Source organism: Nomascus leucogenys, chromosome 5, assembly GCF_006542625.1.
Source record: "Nomascus leucogenys isolate Asia chromosome 5, Asia_NLE_v1, whole genome shotgun sequence".
Lineage (NCBI taxonomy): Eukaryota > Metazoa > Chordata > Mammalia > Primates > Hylobatidae > Nomascus > Nomascus leucogenys.
The window spans coordinates 49113576-49139235 of NC_044385.1; the positions used below are offsets into that span (position 1 = coordinate 49113576).

General features: G+C 37.0%; 1 protein-coding gene across 3 annotated transcripts in view; it reads left to right on the top strand.

The window, feature by feature from the left end:
- LPGAT1 (lysophosphatidylglycerol acyltransferase 1) overlaps positions 1 to 25660 on the top strand; it is a 92902-nt gene that overhangs the window by 41106 nt on the left and 26136 nt on the right. For all 3 annotated transcript variants that reach the window (XM_030813049.1, XM_030813050.1, XM_012506814.2), the window contains 4 exons: positions 1649 to 1767; positions 7548 to 7643; positions 11791 to 12064; positions 16230 to 16356. In XM_030813049.1, coding sequence (XP_030668909.1) covers positions 1649 to 1767; positions 7548 to 7643; positions 11791 to 12064; positions 16230 to 16356 — 616 coding nt within the window. The remainder of the gene's footprint in view (positions 1 to 1648; positions 1768 to 7547; positions 7644 to 11790; positions 12065 to 16229; positions 16357 to 25660) is intronic.

Below are 25660 nucleotides of genomic sequence, written 5' to 3' on the forward strand. Positions count from 1 at the left end.
GTGCATTTATTAATTTTGAAACATAGTGCAAAATTGGCTTCTAAATAGGTCTCCCTATCCCTATTTCATCCAGAGCATTTACACACAGGTGGCTTGAATTCTTTCCTTGTAGCAGTGAGTGAGATAAGGTTAGAGTGAAGATGAATACTAATGTAGAATCGGCCTTTGGTAATTCATATCAAAAAATGCTGGAAGATCCTTTGCGGAATTCTGATGTTTGAAAACTGAGGCTTGAAGTAAATTTACTGTAAAATGAGGTGGCCGAGTGCAGTGGCTCATGTCTGTAATGCCAATACTTTGAGAGGCCGAAGCCAGTGGATTGCTTGAGCCCAGGAGTTTGAGATGAGCCTGGGCAACATGGCAAATCCTTGTGTCTACAAAAAAAATACAAAAATTAGCTGGACGTGGTGACACGCACCTGTAGTCCCAGCTACTCAGGAGGCTGAGGTAAGAGGGTCACTGAGCCCAGGGAGCTTGAAGCTGCAGTGAGCCATTGTGATTGCACCATTGCACTCCAGCCAAGGTAACAGAGCAAGATCCTGTCTCAAAAAAGTTAAAAATAAATATAAAATGAAATGAGGCATAACTACATAGAAATACCACTGTTTCCCTTAGAATGTACGTATAGATTTTGGTGCAGTGACTTTTCATCTGATAACTTCAAATAATTTGGCATTTTTATTAGTTTTCTTATTTTAAGGTGAAAGTATGTATTATTATGTCTGAATGTTTTCTTATAAAATCGAATCTGAAGGGTTGGGAACCACCTCTCATTGATGATCAGTATTAACAGTTTGAAATTTGTTTTTCTAGACTTTTTTCAGTGCATTGAACAACACATAGATGGTATTCCTGCTTTAAAAAGATGGGATCATGCTATATTTACTGTTTGGTGATTTGCTTTGTTAGTTGATAATACATCTTTTTTGGGTTAGTGAACAAGAGGTATCCTCCATTATTTTAATGGGTTTATACTCTCCTATTACATCATAATTTTCTTGTCCATTCCCTTGTTGGTGAACATTTAAGTTGTGATAAACATTCTTTATACATATATCTTTGCTTATTTGAACAAGTTTCTGTAGGATGAATTCTAGGAAATAGAACTTCTAGATCAAAGGTGTGACCATAGCTGGGCACGGTGGCTCACACCTCTAATCTCAGCACTTTGGGAGGCCAAGGCAGGTGGATCACTTGAGGTCAAGAGTTTGAGACCAGCCTGGCCAATATGGTGAAACCCCGTCTCTACTAAAAATACAAAAATCAGCTGGGCGTGGTGGTGTGCACCTGTAATCCCAGCTACTTGGGAGGCTGAGGCAAGAGAATTGCTTGAACCCGGGAGGTGGAGGTTGCAGTGAGCCAAGATCGCACCACTACACTCCAGCCTGGGTGACAGAGCTAGACTCTGTCTCAAATATAAATAAATAAATAAATAAGGTATGATAATTTTATATTTTAATGTATATTTGGGGGCTCTATAAAAGTTATATTAACATTCTGATTTGCATAGGAAATAAACTTAGTTCTAAACTTTCGGATGTTTTAGCTAGGTGACTTATCATTAATATACATCATTTTTTCTAATATAAGGTTTGTGATAATATAAAAATCTTTAAAATGATGGCTTTGAAACTTTTTATTCTTACAGTGATGGAATGGGGAGAAGATATTAAAGCAGTTTCAAAAGATGAAGCAGTGATGCTGGTGAATCATCAGGCAACAGGAGATGTGTGCACACTGATGATGTGCCTCCAGGACAAAGGACTGGTAAGCTACCCTGAAGGCAGTAGATAGACATCCAGAAAGGAAGGTTAAAAAGGAATCCATTTAGCTGGGCATGGTGGTCACGTCTGTAATCCCAGCGCTTTGGGAGGCTGAGGTGGGTGGATCATGAGGTCAAGAGATCGAGGCCATCAAGGACAACATGGTGAAACCCCATCTCTACTAAAAATACAGAAATTAGCTGGGCATGGTGGTGCACGCCTGTAGTCCCAGTTACTCGGGAGACTGAGGCAGGAGAATCGCTTGAACCTGGGAGGCAGAAATTGCAGTGAGCCAAGATCACGCCACTGTACTCCAGCCTGGCGACAGAGCAAGACTCCATCTCAAAAAAGAAAAAAAGGGAATCGATTCAAATATCTTACTGTGCTTTGAAATATAGACATAGACTTTAATATGTATACTTTAAATAAAAATTTAGAAAATATTAAAAGGAAAAATGTATCATTCTAAGTCACCCAGAAGTGGGAATGTAGAGACTTAAAAAAAAAAAAAAACTGGGACAATGTGAATTATATTTCAATAAGACTGTTTTAAAAAATAGTAACTGGGATGAAAGCAGGTTAATATAGTTCAAATTGAGGGCTATCTGGAGGTGAAGCAGTGGATTGCCAGTTTGAAAAATACAAACACAAAAAGCAGCTTTGGCCTGGCACAGTGGTGCCACTTGTAGTTCCAGCTACTTGGGAGGCTGAGGCAGGAGGATCGCTTGAGCCCAGGAGTTTGGGCTATAGTTCTCTATGCTGATAGGCAGTCTGCACTAAGTTGAGCATAAATATGGTGACCTCCTGGGAGCAGTGAACAACTAGCTCACACAAGAAGGGTAAACCAGCCCAGGCTGGAAATGGAGCAGGCCAAAACTCTTGTGCTGATCAGTAGTGGGATCATGTCTGTGAAGAGCCACTGCACTCCAGCCTGGGCAACACAGCAAGACCCCATCTCTAAAACAAAAGGTTGGGGGAATATTGCTTATGATAGAATAAATATTTATAAACTGATATGTAAATATATATCAGTTTATAAAATATAAATTGATATATATATCAGTTTGTAAAACATAAACTGATATAAATATATATATCAGTTTGTAAAACATAAACTGATATAAGTATATATCAGTTTATAAAATATAAACTGATATAAATTTATAAAATATAAACTGATTTTATAAAATATAAAATGATATATATATCAGTTTATAAAATATAAAATATTTTCATATAAAATATATATATATCAGTTTATAAAATATAAAAAATAAATTCATCTTTAGCCTTAAGAGAATTATCACCTTAGAAGTTAAAGAGGTTATGTTCATAGAAAACTAAATAAGGTGTATAAATTAATGGAGTTAATGTGTGACCTAATAGTAAATAATCAAATCAATGGAAGTTCATTAAGGGCTTAGTAGTTATGATCAGTGACTTTAAGAAGTGTAAACACCATCCTATAAGATACAATTCATCTTATCAAGGTGCTGACAGCCTAGTGGTAGGTGGAAGAAGGGTATCACAAACAATGTTTTTTTTTTTTTTTTTTTGAGATGGAGTCTTGCACTGTTGCCCAGACTGGAGTGCAGTGGTGCAATCTTGGCTTGCTGCAACCTCTGCCTCCTGGGTTCAAGCAATTCTTGTGCCTTGGCCTCTCAAGCAGCTGGGACTATGGGCACGGGTACCATGCCTGGCTAATTTTTGTATTTTTAGTAGAGACGGGGTTTCACCATGTTGGCCAGGCTGCTGGTCTCAAACCAGGTGATCCACCCACTCTTGGCCTCCCATAGTACTGGGATTACAGGCATGAGCCGTAAACAATACTTAATTGACAAGTGAGATGGCTTCAGTGGAGGGTAAGTGCACTGTGTACCTCATGGACATAGAAAACTTTATGAAGGAGAGAGGACATAAACTTGGCCTTGAAGGATGAGTAGAATTTAGGTAGAGTGGTAAAGCAACAACTTCTTTCTTAATGAAACAATCTTGGCAAAAACATCAAAGTGAGAATAAGCCCTGGTGTGTTTAGGTTCCAGAGATTTTGATTCACTAGGTTAGGGTAGGGTCAGAAAATGAGAGGAGATTAAATAAAAATATGTTTTATTATTGTAGAATCTGTTTTTCTTGTCTATCTGAAAAGCAGTGGCATAATCTTGCTGGAATATGGAATAAATTAAATCCTTTCTTATCTTCAGGATCTTGAATTGTTAAAAGAGTATCACCGTGTAGATATATTTGCATTTATGATAATATTTATTGCCTGTCCTCTGAGTTCATGATGTTAAAATTTTGCAAAACTAGTTGATTTGGCTTTCTATTAAAGAGAATCTCCAATTAGTTAACATTGTAACTCTTATAGATAGGATCATTACATTTATAGTGATTATCCTGAGGGCCTACAATGTCCTTAAGTGTTTTTTGAAACTCGTGATTAAAATGGTCAATATAAATATGTCTAACTGTATTCTAACACCAGTTTGGTATAGATAACTGTATTAACTAGAATATTAGGTAATTTCAAATTCCCCAGTCATGTGGACAAAAGAAAGTTTGGTTGGCTTGTTTGCCTTTATAAAAATATTTAAGTTAGTTTGTCTAGGTTCATTTTTCTATCCCAAGTAATTTTTTTATTTTGAGATTAGTTAATACTAAATAATGCTCTGATAATACTGAATACTTTGAAATCTAGAAGAATATTTTATTTTCTTTCATAAAGGAGTAACTGAGAAATATAAGGGTGGAAGCATTATAATCTCTCCCTGCTGCCTAATAATTACAGAGCAATATTGATTTGTATTCACTAGTAGGAATGTTTACTTGATTTATTTTATACTTTATGGATACATTCGAAGAAGGAAGGCTATTGTGGGCCAGTTGAAAAATATTACTTTGATGGTAATGTAATGATAACGTAGCTTTTTGAATTCAGGGGACTTCTTGAAGCCCCTATTAGTTTCTCAGTGGGAGTACTGTTGGCATTTTAATAGGACAACAGTGTTGCTGAGAACTGTCCTGGACATTGCCAGATGTTTTGTTTACCCAACTGTCACACACTAAATGCTAGTAGCACTCCTTAGTCCTTGTTGTCACAAGGACCAAAATTATCCTGCAGTTTCCATACTCACCCAATGGAGAACCATTGACCTTATTATAATTTCAAAAGGACAAAAAGAGTGCAGTCATTTATTTAAGTCTCTAGACGGTGTTTTGATATGTAGAAAATCTGTGCATCCAGGAAGGGGAACATCACATTACGGGGACTGTTGTGGGGTTGGGGGAGGGGGGAGGGACAGCATTAGGAGATATACCTAATGCTAAATGACGAGTTAATGGGTGCAGGAAATCAACGTGGCACATGGATACATATGTAACAAACCTGCACATTGTGCACATGTACCCTAAAACCTAAAGTATAATAAAAAAAAAAAAGAAAAAGAAAATCTGTGCATCCAGATAAAGAATAATTGATATAGATTGATTTTGTCTCTTAGAAATAATGGAAAAGTTCTGAGTGACAGACCTATCAAACATTGACAGAGTTGATTTAGGCAACTTATGTTTACTCATCCTTCTTTTGAAGAATATGAAACAAAGGATTAATTGTATTTTCTGAAAGTGTTGGTACTTTTTTTTTTTTTTTGAAACGGAGTCTTGCTTTGTCGCCAGGCTAGAGTGCGGTGGTGCCATCTCAACTCACTGCAACCTCTGCCTCCCGGGTTCAAGCGGTTCTCCTGCCTTAGTTCTCCCTAGTAGCTGGGACTACAGGTGTCTGCCACCACGCCTGGTTAATTTTTGTATTTTTAGTAGAGACGGGGTTGACCAGGATGGTCTCGATCTCTTGAGCTCGTGATCCGCCCACCTCAGTCTCCCAAAGTGCTGGGATTACAGGCGTGAGCCATCGTGCCCAGCCTGGTACCCTTATAATAAGTGTCTGTGAATTGTCTTGGCCTTTTATGACAATTTATGATAAAACTAAGAATTTTTATTTCTGTCAAAAGAACTTTATTAAATGTTTTATAAACATTTATTGACTTATAACATTTCCCCTAAAATAAGTTGGAACAGAGCTATCCTTACAAATCTCAGGAAATAGTTTGTCTATCTTTACTGAATTTATGTTTTAAGTGACACTTCTAACTGAAGAGAGAAATCCACCATGAATATAAAAGCTAGTTATTTGGCATTTAAAACCCAGAAGTCAATAAATTACAACTACACTTCATAATGTGGCTAAAGCTAAAATGCTTTATAGGTTGAATCCACTGCTTTTTGTTTGTTTTGGGGACACTTTTCAACAAATTTCATTTAGTCCAAATCTCAGTTTATTTAAACATAGTATTGTAATCATCACTGCAAAGCAAAACAAGATGGGATGCTGGTGATTATCTTACTCTATATTAATTGATTGAGGAATCAGTTCTTTCTTTACTAGGTATATATCTTCATTTTAAAAATAAATGATTTAATATTGTAAAGCCGATGGAGTAGGAGTTGTGTAGCTGGAAAACTAAGGCAGAAGCTGTAATGTTATATCATCTGTGGGCTTTTATAATGCTTTTATAAAAGCAGCACATGGATATCAGTGTTTTAGTTTTTTCCATATGTGTAGGTTCACATCAGTTGATTCTTAGAGATGATGTTTACATCTACTGTTCCCCTGGGAAACCAAAGTAGAGCTTATTGCATTCTTGATTGAGGTTGTAGCTTTCACTTTAGTTAAGGCTTATAACAAGGAATGCTATTTCCTCAGCAGGAAAGAACAATTAACCGATTCATTAATTAGATCCTGTTTGGACTTTTAATTTTTTTTTTTTTTTTTAATATGGAGTCTCTCTCTGTCACCCAGGCTGGAGTGCAGCAGCTCGGTCTTGGCTCACTGCAACCTTTGCCTCCCAGGTTCAAGCAATTCTCCTGCCTCAACCTCCCGAGTAGCTGGGATTACAGGCACGCACCACCATGCGTGGCTAATTTTTGTATTTTAGTAGAGACGGGGTTTCACCATTTTGGCCAGGCTGGTCTTAAACTCCTGACCTCCAGTGATCCACCTGCCTCTGCCTCCCAAAGTGCTGGGATTACAGGCGTGAGCCACCATGGCTGGCCTGTACTTTTAATTTTTAAATTTGCATGAAAGAAAGTCTTCTGCCCTCAATATAGGTATTAACTCTTATCAGCAGTGGATAATATTTTTCTGTTTAAGGACTGAGGCACTACAAATATTTTTATCCTGGCAAAGAGCATGATTTTGCATAAACTAATAAATATTCTTCATAATAGAATATGTAAATCATTCTATTATATTAATTTTTAAATGTTTTATTTGGGACACTAACTTTTTATACTTTGCCATGAAGCTACACTCAGGTTTTATAAACCCATAGTGAATGTTCATTAAATATATAGTCTTGTTTGATAACTTAACCATTTTATTATATCGTTTCAAAATAATTTTGCAAGTTATGTAAGAATTATCAGAGACTTTGGGATAGAACAAATTTGAAATCATTAATCCCAAATTTAAGAAGTTAATTGAGTTTCATTTTTTATATAGTGATATATGTACCCGTGACTTAGGATTCGAAGACTTGGAATCAAGACCTGTAATTTTTCATGTAGACACTATTAGTAACTGTGCTTTGTTTGTAGAAATAGAGTTAGACTTAAGATGTTTTGGTTTATTAAAAGTATGCTTGGATAATTATATTTAAAGCTTGGAGACTCAGCTCTACTGTAGTCAGGTTTCTTCTATCCAATATTATTTCTTGCTTTTAAATATTTTAGGTTGTTGCTCAGATGATGTGGTTGATGGATCATATTTTTAAGTACACAAACTTTGGAATTGTTTCTCTAGTTCATGGAGACTTCTTTATAAGACAGGTAAGTAATGAGCTCTTTTTTCCCCACAGTGATAGCCTGGTCAAATTGATTCTTGATTATAAAAAGAGGTGTAACAAAACCAATTATAATAGGTAGGGCTACTTCTAACCAGTCTCAGGGAGTTTTTGTTTTGTTTTGTTTTGTTTTTGAGACGGAGTCTCACTCTGTCGCCCAGGCTAGCGTACAGTGGCACCATCTCAGCTCACTGTAACCTCCACTTCCTGGGTTCAAGTGATTCTCATGCCTCAGCCTCTGGAGTAGCTGGGACTATAGGCATGCCACTACGCCCAGCTAATTTTTGTATTTTTAATAGAGATGGGGTTTCACTGTGTTGGTTAGGCTGGTCTCGAACTCCTGACCACAAGTGATCCACCCGCCTGGCCTCCCAGAGTGCTGGGATTACAAGTGTGAGTCACTGTGCCGGGCTCAGGGAGCTCTTTCTCTGAATCTTTGTTCCCTAACCATTTATTTCAATCTAAATTTGACTATGGATAAGTATTAAAATACTTAAAATGCAATATTCTAATCTCTACTCTTCTCCCATTTAGAAGGTACATTTTTAGTTTAGTAAACATTCCCCACTATTCAGTGTCTTAGCTATGTGAATTGGACAAATTATTTAAATACTCAAGTTTCTTGTTTTCCAAACATGAATAATATGTAGTATCCCCCACAATGGTTGTTGTGGGGATTAAATGAAGTAATACTATAAAGCACTCAGAACAGTGCCTGCTACCTTCATCATCATTTTTATCTTGATTACTACTATTGTATCACTATTACTTTTATTTACAAGGCACTGTTGTATAATATAGTAGATATCTAAATTACTAGTAGGCAGATTATTAAATAAATTAATAAATAAGTTAATGTAATAATAATAATGGGAGGTGTTTTGGGAATTCATAGTGGGAAAAATAAGTGTATCAGTTTTATGTGAATCCAGAAAAACTTCAGAGGAGAAGATGATATTTGGCACAAGTTTTAAAGAATAGGTATGGATTTGCTGGAAGGAAGGTGAATTGGGAAGTCCCAAGCATTAGAAATAGTTTAGTGTAGGAAGAAGAATGATAGCCTCTTATCAGCACTACATTATTTTCTTGACTTGTTACTAGTATTACATGCTTTATTTTCACCAGAATGGATAACTGAAATATGGTATGTACGAGCTTTTATGCATGACAATACCACAGTTATTTGGTGTTTACATATTTAACAACCTGGATTGTGCCGTGCTTTGCACATAATAATTACTTAATGAATAATTGGTTAATCTAATTAAGCCTTTTCCAAGAACCACAAATTCAGAAATAAGCTGGAAGTGAGTAGAAAAATTTCTAAGTTCTGTGAAAATAGGTGTCACAAAACACATATACTTTACTCCAGACAGCTTTATGTACTGGACATTATATCATTTCTTTTTGGAAACACTCTTTGTTCTTCTGAGCAGAGAAACAAACATAAGCATACCCTGGAACCACAGGAAGTGGCAGTGGGGAGTGGACACAACGTCAAGACAAAATAAACTGATCAGGACAATTTAACAAAGATCCTAGTGTAATAGCTCAGAGAAGGCAGCAGAACCAACAATTAGAAAGCTTAGCAGTCTCAGGGATCCGAAAAGCTAGCTGAGCACCTTACCTCATTTCCAGCTTTAGGAAATAATTGAATTTATAGTGTAGTGTAACAGTTGATTCTAATGATGATCATCAGGCATCAAGAAGAGGGGCTGGGCTTGGTGGCTCATGCCTGTAATCCCAGCACTTTGGGAGGCCGAGGTGGACAGATTGCTTGAGGCCAGGAGTTCGAGACCAGCCTGGCCAACATGGTGAAGCCCTGTTTCTACTAAAGATACAAAAATTAGCTGGGCATGGTGGCATGAACCTGTAGTCCCAGCTACTTGGGAGGCTGAGGCAGGAGAATCGCTTGAACCTGGGAGGCAGAGGTTGCAGTGGGCCGAGATTGCATCACTGCACTCCAGCCTGGGTGACACAGCAAGATTCCATCTCAAAAAAAAAAAAAAAAAAAAAAAAGAGGCTAAATTATACTAGATTATCGGTGTACTTTTAAGATAAAAGTTGAAAATTAGGTACTCCAAAATATTTTCTTGTGATTACTATGTGAAGTTTGGCATACATAAAGATTATATTTCAAAGTATCTGGAAAGTTTACAAATTTATTTCTAAAGAGCAACATGTTTTTCCCTGATAGATTAGTAATAAAAATCTATAACATGAGGGGAAGGAAGGGAAAAAGCATTAATGTTTAAAAGAAAAATTCTCTTGAGACTTTGCTACTAGACCATTTTACAAGCTTTTCCAAGAATAGTAAAAATATTTTACGTATAATCTTGAGAACTTAATAGCTATCTTAATCATAATCAGTTCACTTCAGTAAACTGACTAACAGAATGTCTTACATGTTTTCCATTTGGGATACATTTGATCTAAAGACTGAAAGCATACTAATTATTTTGAGGAGTTTCTGTAATTTTGTTGGCTGGAAAATATTGGCAAATTGATCACACTGAAAGAAAGAACCGGCCGGCACGGTGGCTCACGCCTGTAATCCCAGCACTTTGGGAGGCCAAGGCGGGCAGATCACAAGGTCAGGAGATCGAGACCATCCTGGCTAACACGGTGAAACCCTGTCTTTACTAAAAATAAAAAAAATTAGCCGGATGTGGTGGCAGGTGCCTGTAGTCCCAGCTACTCGGGAGGCTGAGGCAGGAGAATGGCGTGAACCCGGGAGGCAGAGCTTGCAGTGAGCCAAGATCGCACCACTGCACTCCAGCCTGGGCAACAGAGCGAGACTCTGTCTCAAAAAAAAGAAAAAAGAAAGAAACTTTGTGATATTTAGTTGTAAGCTTTGGGCCTTCCTACAGATTTTTCTAGATTCTTCTTTTTAGACTTCAGGTCATCTTCTTTTCTCTCTTTCCCTCTCAACTAAGATACGTCCATTAGAATGTCTTTTAAGATTTACTTTCACATTTTTCCTGAATGTAACTACTTATTATCAATAGAATATAATTGAATCTCATCAAATTCCCTTGTGTGGAATACTGCAAGTCTTCTAACTTATCTCCTGTGGTCTTTTGGTCACAGGAGCCAGCAGATTTTCTTTTTTTTTTCTTTTTCTTTCTTTTTTTTTTTTTTTTTTTTTTTTTTTGAGACAGGGTCTCACTCTATCACCCAGGCTGGAGTGCAGTGGTACCATCAGGGCTCACTGCATCCTCGAACTTGTGGGCACAAGTGATCCTCCTGCCTCAGCCTCCTGAGTAGCTGGGACCACTAAATGTGCCATCGCACCTGGCTAATTTTTGTATAGATGGGGTTTCACCATGTTGCCCAGACTGGTCAGATTTTTTAAACATAAATAAGATTATAACACTTCCTTGTTCAAAACTATCCAAAGACGTCCCCTCCAAAACTACTTACCATGCATAAGGCTCTTCTCATTTGGTCTCCACCTCCCTCTGCAGCTTCATTTCCTACCCCTGACTTCCTTGTTTATCACACTTCAGCCACACTGGCCTTGGTGCTGTTCTTTGAACATGCCATACTTGTTCCCACCAAATGACCTTTGTCCTTTTCGTTCTTGTCACCTGGAATATTATGCCTTGCATCTTCACATGACTTATTCCCTCACATGATCAGTTCTGCTCAAATGTCATCTCCTCATAGCAGCTTTCTCTGACCCTCTTGACCCTTTCTATCCTTTTACTGTTTTCTTCCTAACACATATTACTAGTTGAGTTTGCACTCCACATTTGCCATCTTCCCAAACTAGAATGTAAGTTCCATGAAAGTCTCTTTATTTCCTCCTCTATGTCTAGTGCCTAGGACAGTGTGTGGCACATAGCAGGCACTCAGTAAGTAGTCACTGAATTGATGAATGACTGCACTTTCAAGGGCAATCAGAACAATTTCCTTTTCCTTCAGAAAGAAAGGTTTATTTATATAAATGCTAATAACTTCTCTCTTTTTACCCCTGTGGTCAAAAAGGGCAGTAAGTTGGGGTGGGGTGGGGGAATCACTGTTCTATTCTGTGATTGGATTTTAATTTAGAAGCTGTAATTTCTATTTAATTTTATGGCATTTTAATTTTGGATGTACCTGTACTTATTACGTGTGTGTGTACCTTCTAGGGAAGAGCTTATCGTGACCAACAGCTGCTGCTTCTCAAGAAGCACTTAGAAAATAATTACAGGAGCAGAGATCGAAAATGGATTGTTTTGTTTCCAGAAGGGGGCTTCCTCAGGAAGAGGCGAGAAACAAGTCAGGCATTTGCCAAGAAAAATAACTTGCCATTTCTTACAAATGTTACTCTGCCAAGGTCTGGGGCAACAAAAATTATTTTGAATGCACTTGTAGCACAACAGAAAAATGGAAGTCCAGCAGGAGGAGATGCTAAAGAATTAGGTATGATGGTTTTTAGTATTTTTTACCTTGTCGGAGTTAAAGGATTTTCTGGAGTTACAGAAGATGATCATTGTTCTTTTTTATATTTATAATTTTTGTTAAAAATAATACTCAGGGAGAAGATGAAACTAATTTTTAAAAAATGTTTCCATTTACAAAAGTAGTCCATGCTTATAATAATTTACTCAAATAATACAGAAATGCGTAAAGTCAAAGATATCTTTCTCCTGTCCTACTTATATGGAGCCATTCCCATGGCTGCAGTCAACATTCTTATAAATATCTTTTATATTTCTGTAGTACAGATTCCTAGAAGTGGAATTGCTAAGCTAAAAGATATAACTATAGATATGACATGTTTGAAAAACTAATCTTTTCATTTATCAAATAATACATATTTTCATTTATCAAATTGAGAAAGCTTTTTGGTTTTCTGGGGTTTTGTTTTTGTTTTTTTTGTTTTTGTTTTTTTTCTGGGTTTTCTTGGGAGACAGTCTTGCTCTGTTTTCCGGGCTGGAGTGCAGTGGTACGATCATAGCTCACCATAGTCTTGAATTCCTGGGCTCAAGCGATCTTCCCACCTCAACCTCCTGAGTAGCTGGGGTTGTAGGCACATGCCACCATGCCTGGCTAATTCTTTAGTTGTTTTGTAGAGATGGGGTCTCACTATGTTGACCAGACTAGTGTCAGACCTTTAACCTGAAGTGATACTCCTGTGTTGGCCTCCCAGAGTGCTGGGGGTATAGGTGTAAGCCACCATGTCCAACCTTGTTTGTTTTTAATGCAGAGAACTAATTTAATGCAATTTGATAGTATTAAGAGCATTAAGTGTTAATAAATGACTCAGTTATTTCACTGCAAATATTTATCAAAAGGAAATAATCTGAAATGCAGGCAAAGAAGTTTATTACAGATTATTCATTATAGCTAATTATTTATAATAGCCAAAAAATTGGAATTAGCCAGAAGTGAGAATGGATTAGTAATTATCAAATATCCATACAACGGAATACAACACAGCTGTTACAAATGATGTTTATGGAGTGTTCGTATTGGCTTGGAAAAATGTGCTCTTATGTTAATAGGGTGGGCAAACATACAACTCTTGTGAAAACAATTTGAATTCAAGTCTGTAAACAACAAGGCAGTAGGAAATGCGTGAAAGGAAAGACACCAAAAATGTTAGCAGTGATTGCTTTTCTGAGTTGTAACATTATGGATTATTTTTCTCTATTTATTAATGCCTTTCTGAATTTTCCAGTTTTAAAAATAATGTGTATGTATTACCTTCTCACCAGGAAAAAGCAAATCATACTCAAAGATGCAACTATCTTGCAGATAGCCTGGTAAATTACAAAGTTTTGCAGAAGATATTTGTGCCCATAGCATGGAGACTGTTTTGAACAAGTTATCTAAGATACTACTGTGAAAGTTTGATTATAAGTTAGAAAGCTGAAAGGCATTCACTAGGCCTGTTTCCTTTGCAGTATTTTGCTATTTCTTTTCATATTCTTTAAATAAAATAAGAATTGAAATGATTAGCCCTCAGAAACAATGTGTTTTTAAGTGGCAATCAGGACCAGACATAGAAATAATGTCTGTGATTTAACTCAGATTTAACTGAGTTTTCCTTTTATTTGTTTTTCCCAAGCAGCTGCTTGGCAGTCAGCTCTCTTAATCTTTCATCATCTATTAAAAAGACAAATTGAAAGAGTTTGAATAGAAAAGGAAAGTTCAGAATAGTTTCACTGCTGGAGAGACACTGTGGCAATGGCAGCCAAGCCAAAGCTTGAAGGCAAATGTCTTCCAAACAGGATTAGTTGCACTAATAAAGACTGCTGTTTTAAAATAGTTCCACCCAGTCAATACCCTGTGGTGGTCTAGATCTCAAATGTAGGCACAGTTGTTATACTGATTGCATAATAGTGAAGAAAAATGGTTGTTTTCTTTTAGAGAGAACTAGTTTATGTTTATAACTAAAGCAGAGTAGTTTATTTTTTAATCCTACCTTAAAGTTTTTCATTCTACCTGTTTAGAAGAAAAATTATAAGTGTACCTGAAAACTAGTTTTACCTATATTTTATTATTTTCTTTTCCATATTTTGGTATTTTGCATTTTATTTTCTTTTGCGTTTATATTCACTAGCATTTTATTCCATGCATACGCAAACCATGCCTTTGTGTTTAATATGTGATGCATACATATATACCAAAATTAAGTTCTGTCTGATTAACTTTAAAAGGATTAGTATTTTTGTTATCACATGATTTAACAGATATTAAACTGAATTTTGGTGTTTTTTCTCATCATTTAATTATAAAAATTTTCAAACATACATAAGAGTTCAAAGAATTTTGCAGTGGATATCTGTGAGCTGACTGACTGGATTGTCTCTTCATCCTTCTATCTATCCATTAATCCATCTTGGTTGTTTCATTTTTTAATATGTCTAAAAATAAGCTTCATTAGTATACTTTACTCCTAAACATTTCAGCATGTATATCATTGGTAGCTTGTTAAAGTGTGTTTCTTTACATAAACTCCGTTCATTTAGCAATATGTTATTTAAAAATTAATTTTTTTACTTGTTTTATAAGTATATTTTTCTCCTTCACAATGTTCTAAAATCTTTACAGAATTTAAGGCCAGTTTTAAATTATTTGGCATACAAAAGTAATATATCGTTGATTCCTAATGCACATTTGGACTTATGCTTGAAAATGAGTTTTCTTTTTTTAGGGATTTCTCACATACTTCAAATAAAGAATGGACCATTATACTCTAAAGTCTGGCCATCAGTATCCTCTGTGATGTTTCACTTCTCAGTTCTCGCTCACCTTTGTACCCCATGCTGGGATAAAAACAGTGTGCAAAGGATGAAACTTAGCAGAACTTACCATCCCCTCTCTACAACAGTAGTCACCAGTTGTACCTTCCAAAGGGCAGGAAGCTTTATTGCTTTGTGTGTATGTAACTCTTGCTAAAACTGAGGGAGATATTTTGCTTTATTTATTTATTTATTTATTATTTTTTACGTATTTTATTTTTTTGAGACGAAGTTTCGCTCTTGTTGCCCAGGCTGGAGTGCAATGGTGCAATCTCAGCTCACTACAGCCTCCACCTCCTGGGTTCAAGCGATTCTCCTGCCTCAGCCTCCCGAGTAGCTGGGATTACAGGCATGCGCTACGACGCCTGGCTAATTTTGTATTTTTAGTAGAGACAGGGTTTCTCCATGTTAGTTAGACTGGTCTCGAACTTCCTACCTCAGGTGATCCGCCGGCCTTGGCCTCCCAAAGTGCTGGGATTACAGGCGTGATCCACTGCACCCGGCCAATTTTTTATGTTTATTTATTTCTTTATTTTTTTGAGACGGAGTTTTGCTCTTGTGCCCAGGCTGGAGTGCAGTGGTGGCGATCTTGGCTCACTGCAACCTCCACCTCCTGGGTTCAAGCAATTGCCCTGCCTCAGCCTCCCAAGCAGCTGGGACTACAGGCATGCACCACCATACCCGGCTAATTTTTTGTATTTTTAGTAGAAATGGGGTTTCACCGCACTGTTCAGGCCAGTCTTGAATTCCTGACCTCAGGTGATCCACCCACCTCTACCTTCCAAAGTTCTGGGATTATAGGCATGAGCTACCGCACCCAGCCTGTTTTGTCTTAAACAAGAGCAGCAACAAAATGTGTACATAAAGAATGCTTAATTTTGTTGCCATGTTCCAATATTTATTAATGCCCATCCTCAGTATCACAAATCTTGGTGTTTATATTATATTTAGTGAATGATTTTGTTTTGTTTCGAAGTCTGTTTTTTGTTTCTGTGATGTGAGTTTAGCTTCTGACCTTTTCATAGGTTAGTTTTTTATAGGAGTGTTAAATATAAATTAGACCTTCATAGCGCATAATTGTATCAGATACTTGAATGGTGCATGTCCAGTAGATAATAGTGTTCTTTGTTTCGAGGTTCATCCATTTTATAACATAAGTAATGCTTAATTTCTTCTGAAGAGCATTATAGAACAGGAGCACCAAAGTTCATCCTTAGAATTTTTCTTAAAGCAAAAGGTATATTGATATACCTTATACTGGTCAAGTAATCTATGTTATTTGCTGCAGATAATATAAAAGTTGATTTAATTTTAAGTCTTTTTTTCTTTGTTCTCAGACAGCAAATCAAAAGGCCTCCAGTGGATAATAGATACAACGATAGCTTATCCCAAAGCTGAACCTATAGATATTCAAACTTGGATACTTGGATACAGGAAACCAACAGTCACACATGTACATTACAGGTGAGAATTCTATATTAGTACTCAGTATGTATCCAACAATACTACCTCAGGACAGTATGAATGTCTTAATATTTAGTTTTTAATCATACAGTAGAAATTGTTGGCTCAAGTTCATTGTTATGCTGCATTTTTAATATTAAAATATCATTTGAAGTAGGTATTTCGCTCAGTTATAAAGATCTCTAAAAGTAATATTCTAGAGGCACTATGATTATTCGGTTGTCTGACACTTTTGAGTAAAAGTTAACTTAAAGGGCAAACATCAAGGATAAATACATACTCACTTGGGTTAAGAAGGTATGTATTAACAGAGATATAACAGAAAAGGGGTCCTGATCCAGACCCCAAGAGAAGGTTCTTGGATCTTGAGCAAGAAAGAATTCAGGGCGAGTCTGTAAAGTGAAAGCAAGTTTATCAGGAAAGTAAAGGAATAAAAGAGTGGCCACTCCATAGACAGAACAGCCCCGGGGGCTACTGGTTGCCCATTTTTATGGTTCTTTCTTGATGATATGCTAAATAATGGGTGGATTATTCATGCCTTTCCTTTTTTTTTTTGAGATGGAGTCTCGCTCTGTGGCCCAGGCTGGAGTGCAGTGGCGTGATCTCGGCTCACTGCAAGCTCCGCCTCCCGGGTTCACGCCATTCTCCTGCCTCAGCCTCCTGAGTAGCTGGGACTACAGGCACCCGCCACCACGCCCGGCTAATTTTTTGTATTTTTAGCAGAGACGGGGTTTCACTGTGTTCGCCAGGATGGTCTTGAACTCCTGACCTCATGATCCTTCCGCCTCGGCCTCCCAAAATGCTGGGATTACAGGTGTGAGCCACCGTGCCCGGCCTCATGCCTTTCCTTTTTAGACTATATAGGGTAACTTCCTGATGTTGCCATGGTATTTGTAAACTGTGATGGTGCTGGTGGGAGCATAACAGTGAGGATGACCAAAGGTCACTCTCGTGGCCATCTTGCTTTTGGTGGTTTTTAGCTGGTTTCTTTACTGCAACCTGTTTTATTAGCAAGATCTTTATGACCTGTATTTTGTGCTGACCTCTTGTCTCATCCTGTGACTTAGAATGCCTTAATTATCTGGGAATGCAGCCGAGTAGGTCTCAGCCTCATTTTACCCAGCCCGTATTCAAGATAGAGTTGCTCTGGTTCACACACCTGTGATAGAAATTGAATTTGTTTTTAAATCATTAATCCACATAAGATTTTCTGAATGATTAAATTGGTAATTTAGCTATGACTTACACTTCTAAATTTTTAACATTTTAATATGTCATTTGCATAAACAACAGTAGCAAAAACATTTATTGAATATCTATGCTAGCTTCTTGTTTTTTTAATGTAGTTTTTTTAAGGAGTTTATATAAATATGACAGGTATTTGTATGAAGCATAGGCTTCATGATAAGGCCTGTTTGGTTTTGATCACTTTATAGGCCTTTTAGCCTTACTATGTTTCCATGTGAAAGACCTCAACCCATGGCAACTACCAAGGACAAGTGAGGAGATATACTTTTCTTTTCTTCCCAGGATTTAATCAAGATTATTGTCTAACCAATATTAGAGGAGAGGAAGTACCTGTGTTCAGAAATGGAGAGCAAATGAAAACAGCAAGAAAGAACAGAGGTGTCCTGGTGTCAGGATAGTACTGTGGTTTTGCAAGAAGCTTGTGAGAGGGGATATGGGCCATGTCTTTAGCAGCTCCCAGGAATAGTCTCTATCAACTATAGAGTGACTTCTCATGTATTGTTTTTGGCCAACAGGACACCATGGGGCATAGGGAAAGAAAGAATGGTTTTAATTCAGACTTTTTGTTCATTTGGTTATATTTTAAAAATTTTAAACAAGGACAAGGTGTTTCAATAAAAGTTTTTAAATGCAGCATTAGAAATCACATTGTATATACAAATGTTAATAATATAAATAATTGGGATTAGATCCCTTTCTCTTGTAATGTGAGGAGGTTGGCAAGAAAAACTGGGTAGTATCAACTGCTTAAAGTGGGGAGTGGATGCCCAAAGCGTAGGAAAAGGTTGTCTGGAAACTATAAAGTTCACTAAAAAATAGTAGTTTTGTTTAGTGTTGGCTTGCTTATCTTCACCTATAGGGAGATTTGAAAAACTATTCATGAAGGTTTTTTTTTTTCCTGCCATTAAGCATAATTTCTCCAGAACTCTAGAACTATTAAGCCATATGGTACCAGCCAATTTTGTTTCACATGATGTAGAAAGGATTTGTTGTTGTCTTAGCAGACTTAAAAAAGATAAATAAATAAAGCAGCCCTCATTCTTGAGAATTTAATTGAAGTGGTCACTTAGTGATTTTGGTATATAGCTCGGCAAGTCAGTACTATTGCTAGTTTGTTTTTTTTGAGACACGGCTTCACTCTGTCGCCCAGGCTAGAGTGCAGTGGGCACTGCAATTTCCACCTCCTGGGCTCAAGCAATTCTTCTGCCTCAGCCTCCCGAGTAGCTGGGATTACAGGCACATGCCACTATGCCTGGCTAATTTTTGTATTATTAGTAGAGGCTGGGTTTCACCATGTTGGCCAGGCTGGTCTCGAACTCCTGACTTCAAGTGATCTGCCAGCCTCGGCCTTCCAAAATGCTTTAGCCATGCACCTGGCCTGTTGCTAGTTTTTTAGTGTAATCTTGGGAAATGTGACATATGACAGTCAGAAAGTAATTAATCCATCCTGCTCAGCTTTTATTAGATCCCACTTAAGATATTTCATGTATTTTAATTTCTCCATTTTAAAAGAAATAATGTAGTTGGTAAAATGTTATCTATAGAGCTGACAAGCATGAGAAGCCTAGAGTTCTGTAATTTAAAAAAAAAAAAAAAAGCTAACATAGATAAGTCCTAGAACATTAGTACCACTTAAAAGGCAGTTATAGATCAAATCAAAACAAATTCATAGGTAGTAGTAATTAAACACTTTTTTTTTTTTTATGAGATGGCATTTTATTTTGCTCTTGTTGCTCAGGCTGGAGTGCAATGGTGTGATCTCGACTCACCGTAACCTCCGCCTCCCAGGTTCAAGCGATTCTCCTGCCTTAGCCTCCTGAGTAGCTGGGATTACAGTAGGCATGCGCCACCACGCCCGGCTAATTTTGTATTTTTAGTAGAGATGGAGTTTCTCCATGTTGGTCAGGCTGGTCTCGAACTCCCGACCTCAGGTGATCCGCCCACCTTGGCCTCCCAAAGTGTTGGGATTACAGGCGTGAGCCACCGCGCCCGGCCATGAAACAATTATAAGAGAAACTCCCAGTTGAAAGTACAGATTAAGAGAAAGGTTAACAATTCATAAGTATTAAATCTATAATAAGTTTCTATATATTTGAGATACTTTTATTATATTTTAGGTAGATTTCATAGAGGGCAGTAACTGTCCTCTCCTAGATAGTACATCTTGGTGTCTGCCGAGAGCCACAAAATGTGGCTCTGGGTGGCTGGGATATTACATTGTTATGCGATAGCATTCCTTACCATCAGAATTCACTTGGGAAACAATATAGTTAGCATAATTTATTTAACATTAATCAGTGGTTTGTCTATTTATTTATTTATTTCAAGACAGAGTCTCGCTGTGTCACTCAGGCTGGAATGCAGTGGCACAATCTCGGCTCACTGCAACCTCTGCCTCTCGGGTTCAAGCAATTCTCCTGCCTCAGCCTCACAAATAGCTGGGTTTACAGGCACCTGCCACCACACCTGGCTAGATTTTATTTTTCTATAATACATTTACTTTCACTTCTTATAAATTATAGTCCAAGCTACCAAATAAATTCCACTACCTGTTCTGTACCTCATTGGACCATAATGTGACAAGCAAGTATATGGAGATCTCTGAGCAAAAGTGACGTTTTCCCACAGAGTAACTCCCTTCATACTGTGTTAATAAGTTCTTTTTTAAAAAAAAAAAAATTCTTTAAATAGAAAAAGAATATCTAGATTGCCAGAATGTGGAGCAGAATATTTTTCTTGATTCGAAATTTCTGTACTGACACTTAGGAAAAAAGCATAAGAATGTAATAACTTATTTTAAATACTCTGAAACTGTTTATTTCTTCCAATAGCAGTTTTCTCCATTAATTTACTACTCAGGCTTATGTTGGTTTTTAGGATTTCTAGAAGAGATGACATGTTATATATGAAACACCATAAAATACACGTTATTTTTATATAAAATACTACTGAAGTACTTAAAATACCACATAGATGAGAAAGTAAACATTTGTGGCAGAGTTGTATACTAGAGCCTATCTTACAAATAGGTGGTATTGCTGTGTTTCAAAAATTGAACTTTTAGGGCATGCATTTAGAGCATATTCCTCAGAAAATTTGTGGCAAATGGTGATTAAGTGCCCAGGCAACTTTGCTAATGCTGGAACTCTGGTGGCTAGAAGTTGCCCTGACTTTGGTGGATGCATTGTTGTGAGATGCAAATGATGTACAGATTAAAGAGTCTTTTAGGCTGTGCATGGTGGCTCGTGTCTGTAATCCCAGCACTTTGGGAGGCCGAGATGGGCAGATCACTTGAGGCCAGGAGTTCAAGATCAGCCTGGCCAACATGGTGAAACCCCGTCTCTACCAAAAATACAAAAATTAGCTAGGTGTGGTGTACTACTCAGGAGTCTGACACGGGAGAATCGCTTGAACCTGGCAGATGGAGGTTGTGGTGAGCCGAGATCATGCCACTGTACTCCAGCCTGAGCAACAGATCAAGACTCTGTCTCAAAAAAAAAAAAAGACTTTTAAAAAACAAAAGCACTTTGTAAATATAAAGCACCATTATTAAGATATATAAGGAATGATAGATTATTGATAAGTCTGGTGTTTATAAATAGCATTCTCCATATATTGGATCTCAGCCATTTATTACTTTAAGAGAAAAGATGAATTTAAAAATGAATTTTTAAAAAATTCATTTCTTACCAATATTATTTATTAACTAGGTAAATATTTTTTATTAGCATGCATACAACTACATTATTGAACTTTTTCAAAAGTAATGCTTATTTTAAAAGAACTAAGACTTACCTAAGGGAAGCATCTGAGAGTAAAGAACTTTTTCCTCCTCCTCTCCTCTTTTTATTTCTATCAAACTGAAAGACAGCTTATTCCTGCTAAGCAAGTAGTGGGCACAGTGCACTGCTGTTCAGTGGTTAATAGGAGAATAAAGCATGATTAGATTTTAATTACAGGGAGAGTATTTATAGGGGTAAAGGCAAAAGTAACGTCTGTCCTTGATATAAATGTCTGTTTCACTTCAATTAGGACAATGAGTTAGAGAAAATGATCCTTGTGCAGAAGTAGCTTATCTTTTCGTGTTTAAAATCTTGAGAAAAGACATAACCATAAGTGTAGTGGCATAGATAGATTACTAAAAGCAGAGATGTTGTTTTCATGTGTAACTTGATTAGGAGTTTGGTTGCTTGGGAGAAGGCATTCAAGTATGAACTTCGGGAACTAACTTATTTTAATTTGGGGAGGGGGAATTAATTTAGAAAAGAAATATTAATATTTTTTAAAGATACATATGCTGTCTAGCAAGAGTAAACAAACATTAACATTTTGACATATTTGCTTTAGGGTATTTATGATTGATAAAAGAAATGATATACCATTTCAAGCCAATCAGATTTGGAAAAATCAAAGATGGTGACTTTGACACCGATATGGGAAAAGGTGATCTCATATATATTGCTAATGAGATTATAATCTACTGTGACCACTTTGAGAGCTGGTTGACTATACTTATTAAGGTGAAAATGCACATACTCTGTGATCTAGCAATTTCCATGACTGGGCACATACACAGCCTACATTAGTTTGCAGAGTATTATTAAAATTATATCTGTACAGTGGGAATTATTGTCAAAGAGATGAGGGAAAAGTTATTTATGAGAAAAATTACCAACACTTAAAAACAGAGAATAATATTTCGTAATTTTATGCCTAAACCTGTATGTATTTTTGATTAATGTATCATTTTGGTCTTTCTTTCTGCTTTTACCCTTACTCCCTAAGACAACAAAACAAAGTCATGAGTTTTTATACATTTTAGGGGCTGTAATTTCAGAAATAGTTATTCCTTCAAAATCTTTTTATTACAGAAAATTTCAGACTTGTAAATGAAATCTCATGTGCACATCACACCCCCTCGACAATTACCAACTTATGGTCAATGTTATTTCCTCTACGTTATTTTCAGACCCCAGTGGATTATTTTGAAGCAAGCCTCAGACATCATATAATGTCATTTGTAAATATTTCATTCTCTAAAATGTAAAAACACGAAAGACCTGAATATATAGAAAGATAATACTTGTGTTCATAGAGGGGAAGACTCAATATTATAAAGATGACAGTTCTTCCAGATTAACCTATAAATTTAACGTAATTCCAAACAGAATTCGGGATGGTTTTTCAAGCCACTGGACAAAAATTTGGTTCTAAAATTCATTTGAGAGAGTCAAGATAAACGAATAGCTAAGATAGTTTTGAAGATGAACAAAACAAAGGAGTTCTTCCTACTAGATGTCAAGTTTAGTTACACTAATGTAATTAAAACAGTGTAGTTATAGGAGGAAGTCCACATCAATGGAGAGATTAGAAAGTTCAGGTCTAGATTTATTTGTGAACTCACGTTATGATTGAGTAGCCCTTTCCTATCAATGGAGAAAGGACAAACTATCCAATAAATGGCTTTGGGACTGTTGATTCACAATACGGGAGGAAAAGTTAGAATTTTACTCTATACCATATACCAAAATAAATTCCAGGTGGATTTTATCTCAGCAACAATAATGGGACCCTAAAGTATTTGGGTGGGTGCAATGGCCCATGCCTGTATTCCTAGCTACTCAGAAGGATCGCTTGAGCCCAGGGGTTTGAGGCTAGCCTGGGCAACATAGTGAAACAGGGTTTCTTTAAAAAAAAAAAAATAAAGTATTTGAAGAAAATATAGGAGACTCTTAATGTCTTCAAGTAGGGTAGCCCTTCCTTACAAGACCCAGAAATCAGAAGTCATAAATCATTAAGGAAAAGATAAATATGAGTACATCAAAACTAAAAACTAGGCTGGGCATGGTAGTTCACGCCTGTAATCCCAGCACTTTGGGAGGCCTGAGGCAGGCAGATCCCTTGAGGTCAAGAGTTTGAGACCAGCCTGGCCTATGTGGTGACCCCATCTGTACTAAAACTACAAAAAATTAGCTGATATGGTGGTGAGCGCCTGTAATCCCAGCTACTCGGCAGGCTGAGGCATGAGAATTGCTTGAACCCAGGAGGCAGAGGTTGCAGTGAGCTGAAATAGCGCCACTGCACTCCAGCCTGGGTGACAGAGTGAGACTCTGTCTCAAAAAAATAATAATAATAAAAATAAGTGAATAAAAGTAAAATGTCCAATTAAAAAAAAAACCTAAAAACTAGAGTGTTCAAGAGACACAATAAAGTGTTTGAAATGCACATAACAAAAATAAGTATTGAGTATACAGTCATGTGTCAGTTAATGACGGGGATACCTTCTGAGAAATGTGAAATTAGGTGATTTCATCATTGTACGAACATCATAGAGTATACTTAGACAAACCTAGATGGTATAACCTACTACACACCTAGGCTATATGGCATAGCCTTTTGCTCCTAGGCTGCAGACCTGTACATCATATTACTGTAGTGAAGACTGTAGGCAATTGGAATACAATGGTAAGTATTTGTGTATCTAAACATATCTAAACATAGAAAAGATACAGTAAAAATACAGTATAAAAGTTTTGGGGTTTTTTTTTTTGAGACAGTGTCTCTCTCTCTGTTGCTCAGGCTGGAGTGCAGTGGCTCAATCTTAGCTTACTGCAACCTCACCTCCTGAGCTCAAGCGATTCTCCCACCTCAGCCTCCCGGGTAGCTGGGATTATAGGCATGCGCCACCATGCTCAGGTAATTTTTGTATTTTTAGTAGAGATGGGGCTTTACCATGTTGTCCAAGCTGATCTTGAACTCCTGGGCTCAAGTGATCCACCCACCTTGGCCTCCCAAAGTGCTAGGGTTACAGGTGTGAGCCACCGTGCCCAGGCGGTATAAAGGATTCTTAAAATGATATACCTACCATATATGGAGCTAGTAGGACTGGGAGTTGCTCTGAGTGAGTCAGTGAGTGATGAGTGAATGTGAAGGCCTAGGATATTACCCTATACTACTGTAGACTTTATAAACACTGTACACATAGGCTACACTAAATTTATTTTAAAAATAAAGTAATTGTGCTGTGGCATTACAATGACTATGACATCACTAGGCAACAGGAATTTTTCAGCTCTATTATAATCTACGGGAACCATTGTTATATATGCAGTCCGTCGTTGACTGAAATGTCGTGTGGCACATGACTATATATGTAAACAGCTCAACAGTTTTTACAAATCAATAATAATATTTAAAATCCAGAAGAAAAATATACAAAAGACACAAAGACTTTTCATTATTTATAGAAATAAAAATATATGAAAAGATCAGGGAAATGCAAAACAGGGCAAAATACTATTTTTTACTCATCAATGTCAAATATTGGTGAGCTTTTAGGGAAATTAACACACACAAATCGATGCAGCCAATCTGAAGAGCAGTTTAGCAATATTTTAAATTATCTATGACATAGCAATTCTACTTGGGGCTATATAACCTAGAGAAAGACAGGATATTACTGCAAGATAGTTTGTAAGAGTAACAAATTAGAAATAATCTAAATGTCCATTAGTAGAGGGATGACTAAATAAAATATTGCGTATTATTTTTTGTTATGAGTAGAGAGCATTAAAAATATGTATTCTTCAAAGGAATATACTAAACAGATTTTTATTTCTGAGTGCTTGACTCCTTCCCTAGTATGTCTAATAGTCCTCTCGTCAGAGGCATTTGAACCAGAGTAACTCCATCTTGAGTAGAGGCTGGGTAAAATAAGGCTGAGACCTACTGGGTTGCGTTCCCAGCTGGTTAAGGCATTCTAAGTCATAGGATAAGAGGATATGGCACAAGATACAGGTCATAGAGACCTTCCTGATAAAACAGGTTGCAGTAAAGAAGCTGGCTGAAACCCACCAAAATCAAGATGGGAACAGGAGTGACCTCTGGCTTTCCTCACTGCTACACTCCTGCCAGCGCCATGACAGTTTACAAATGCCATGGAAATGTCAGGAAGTTACCTTATATGGTCTGAAAGAGGAGGCCTGAATAATCCACCCCTTGTTTACCATATAATCAAGAAATAACCATAAAAATGGGCAACCAGCAGCCGTCAAGG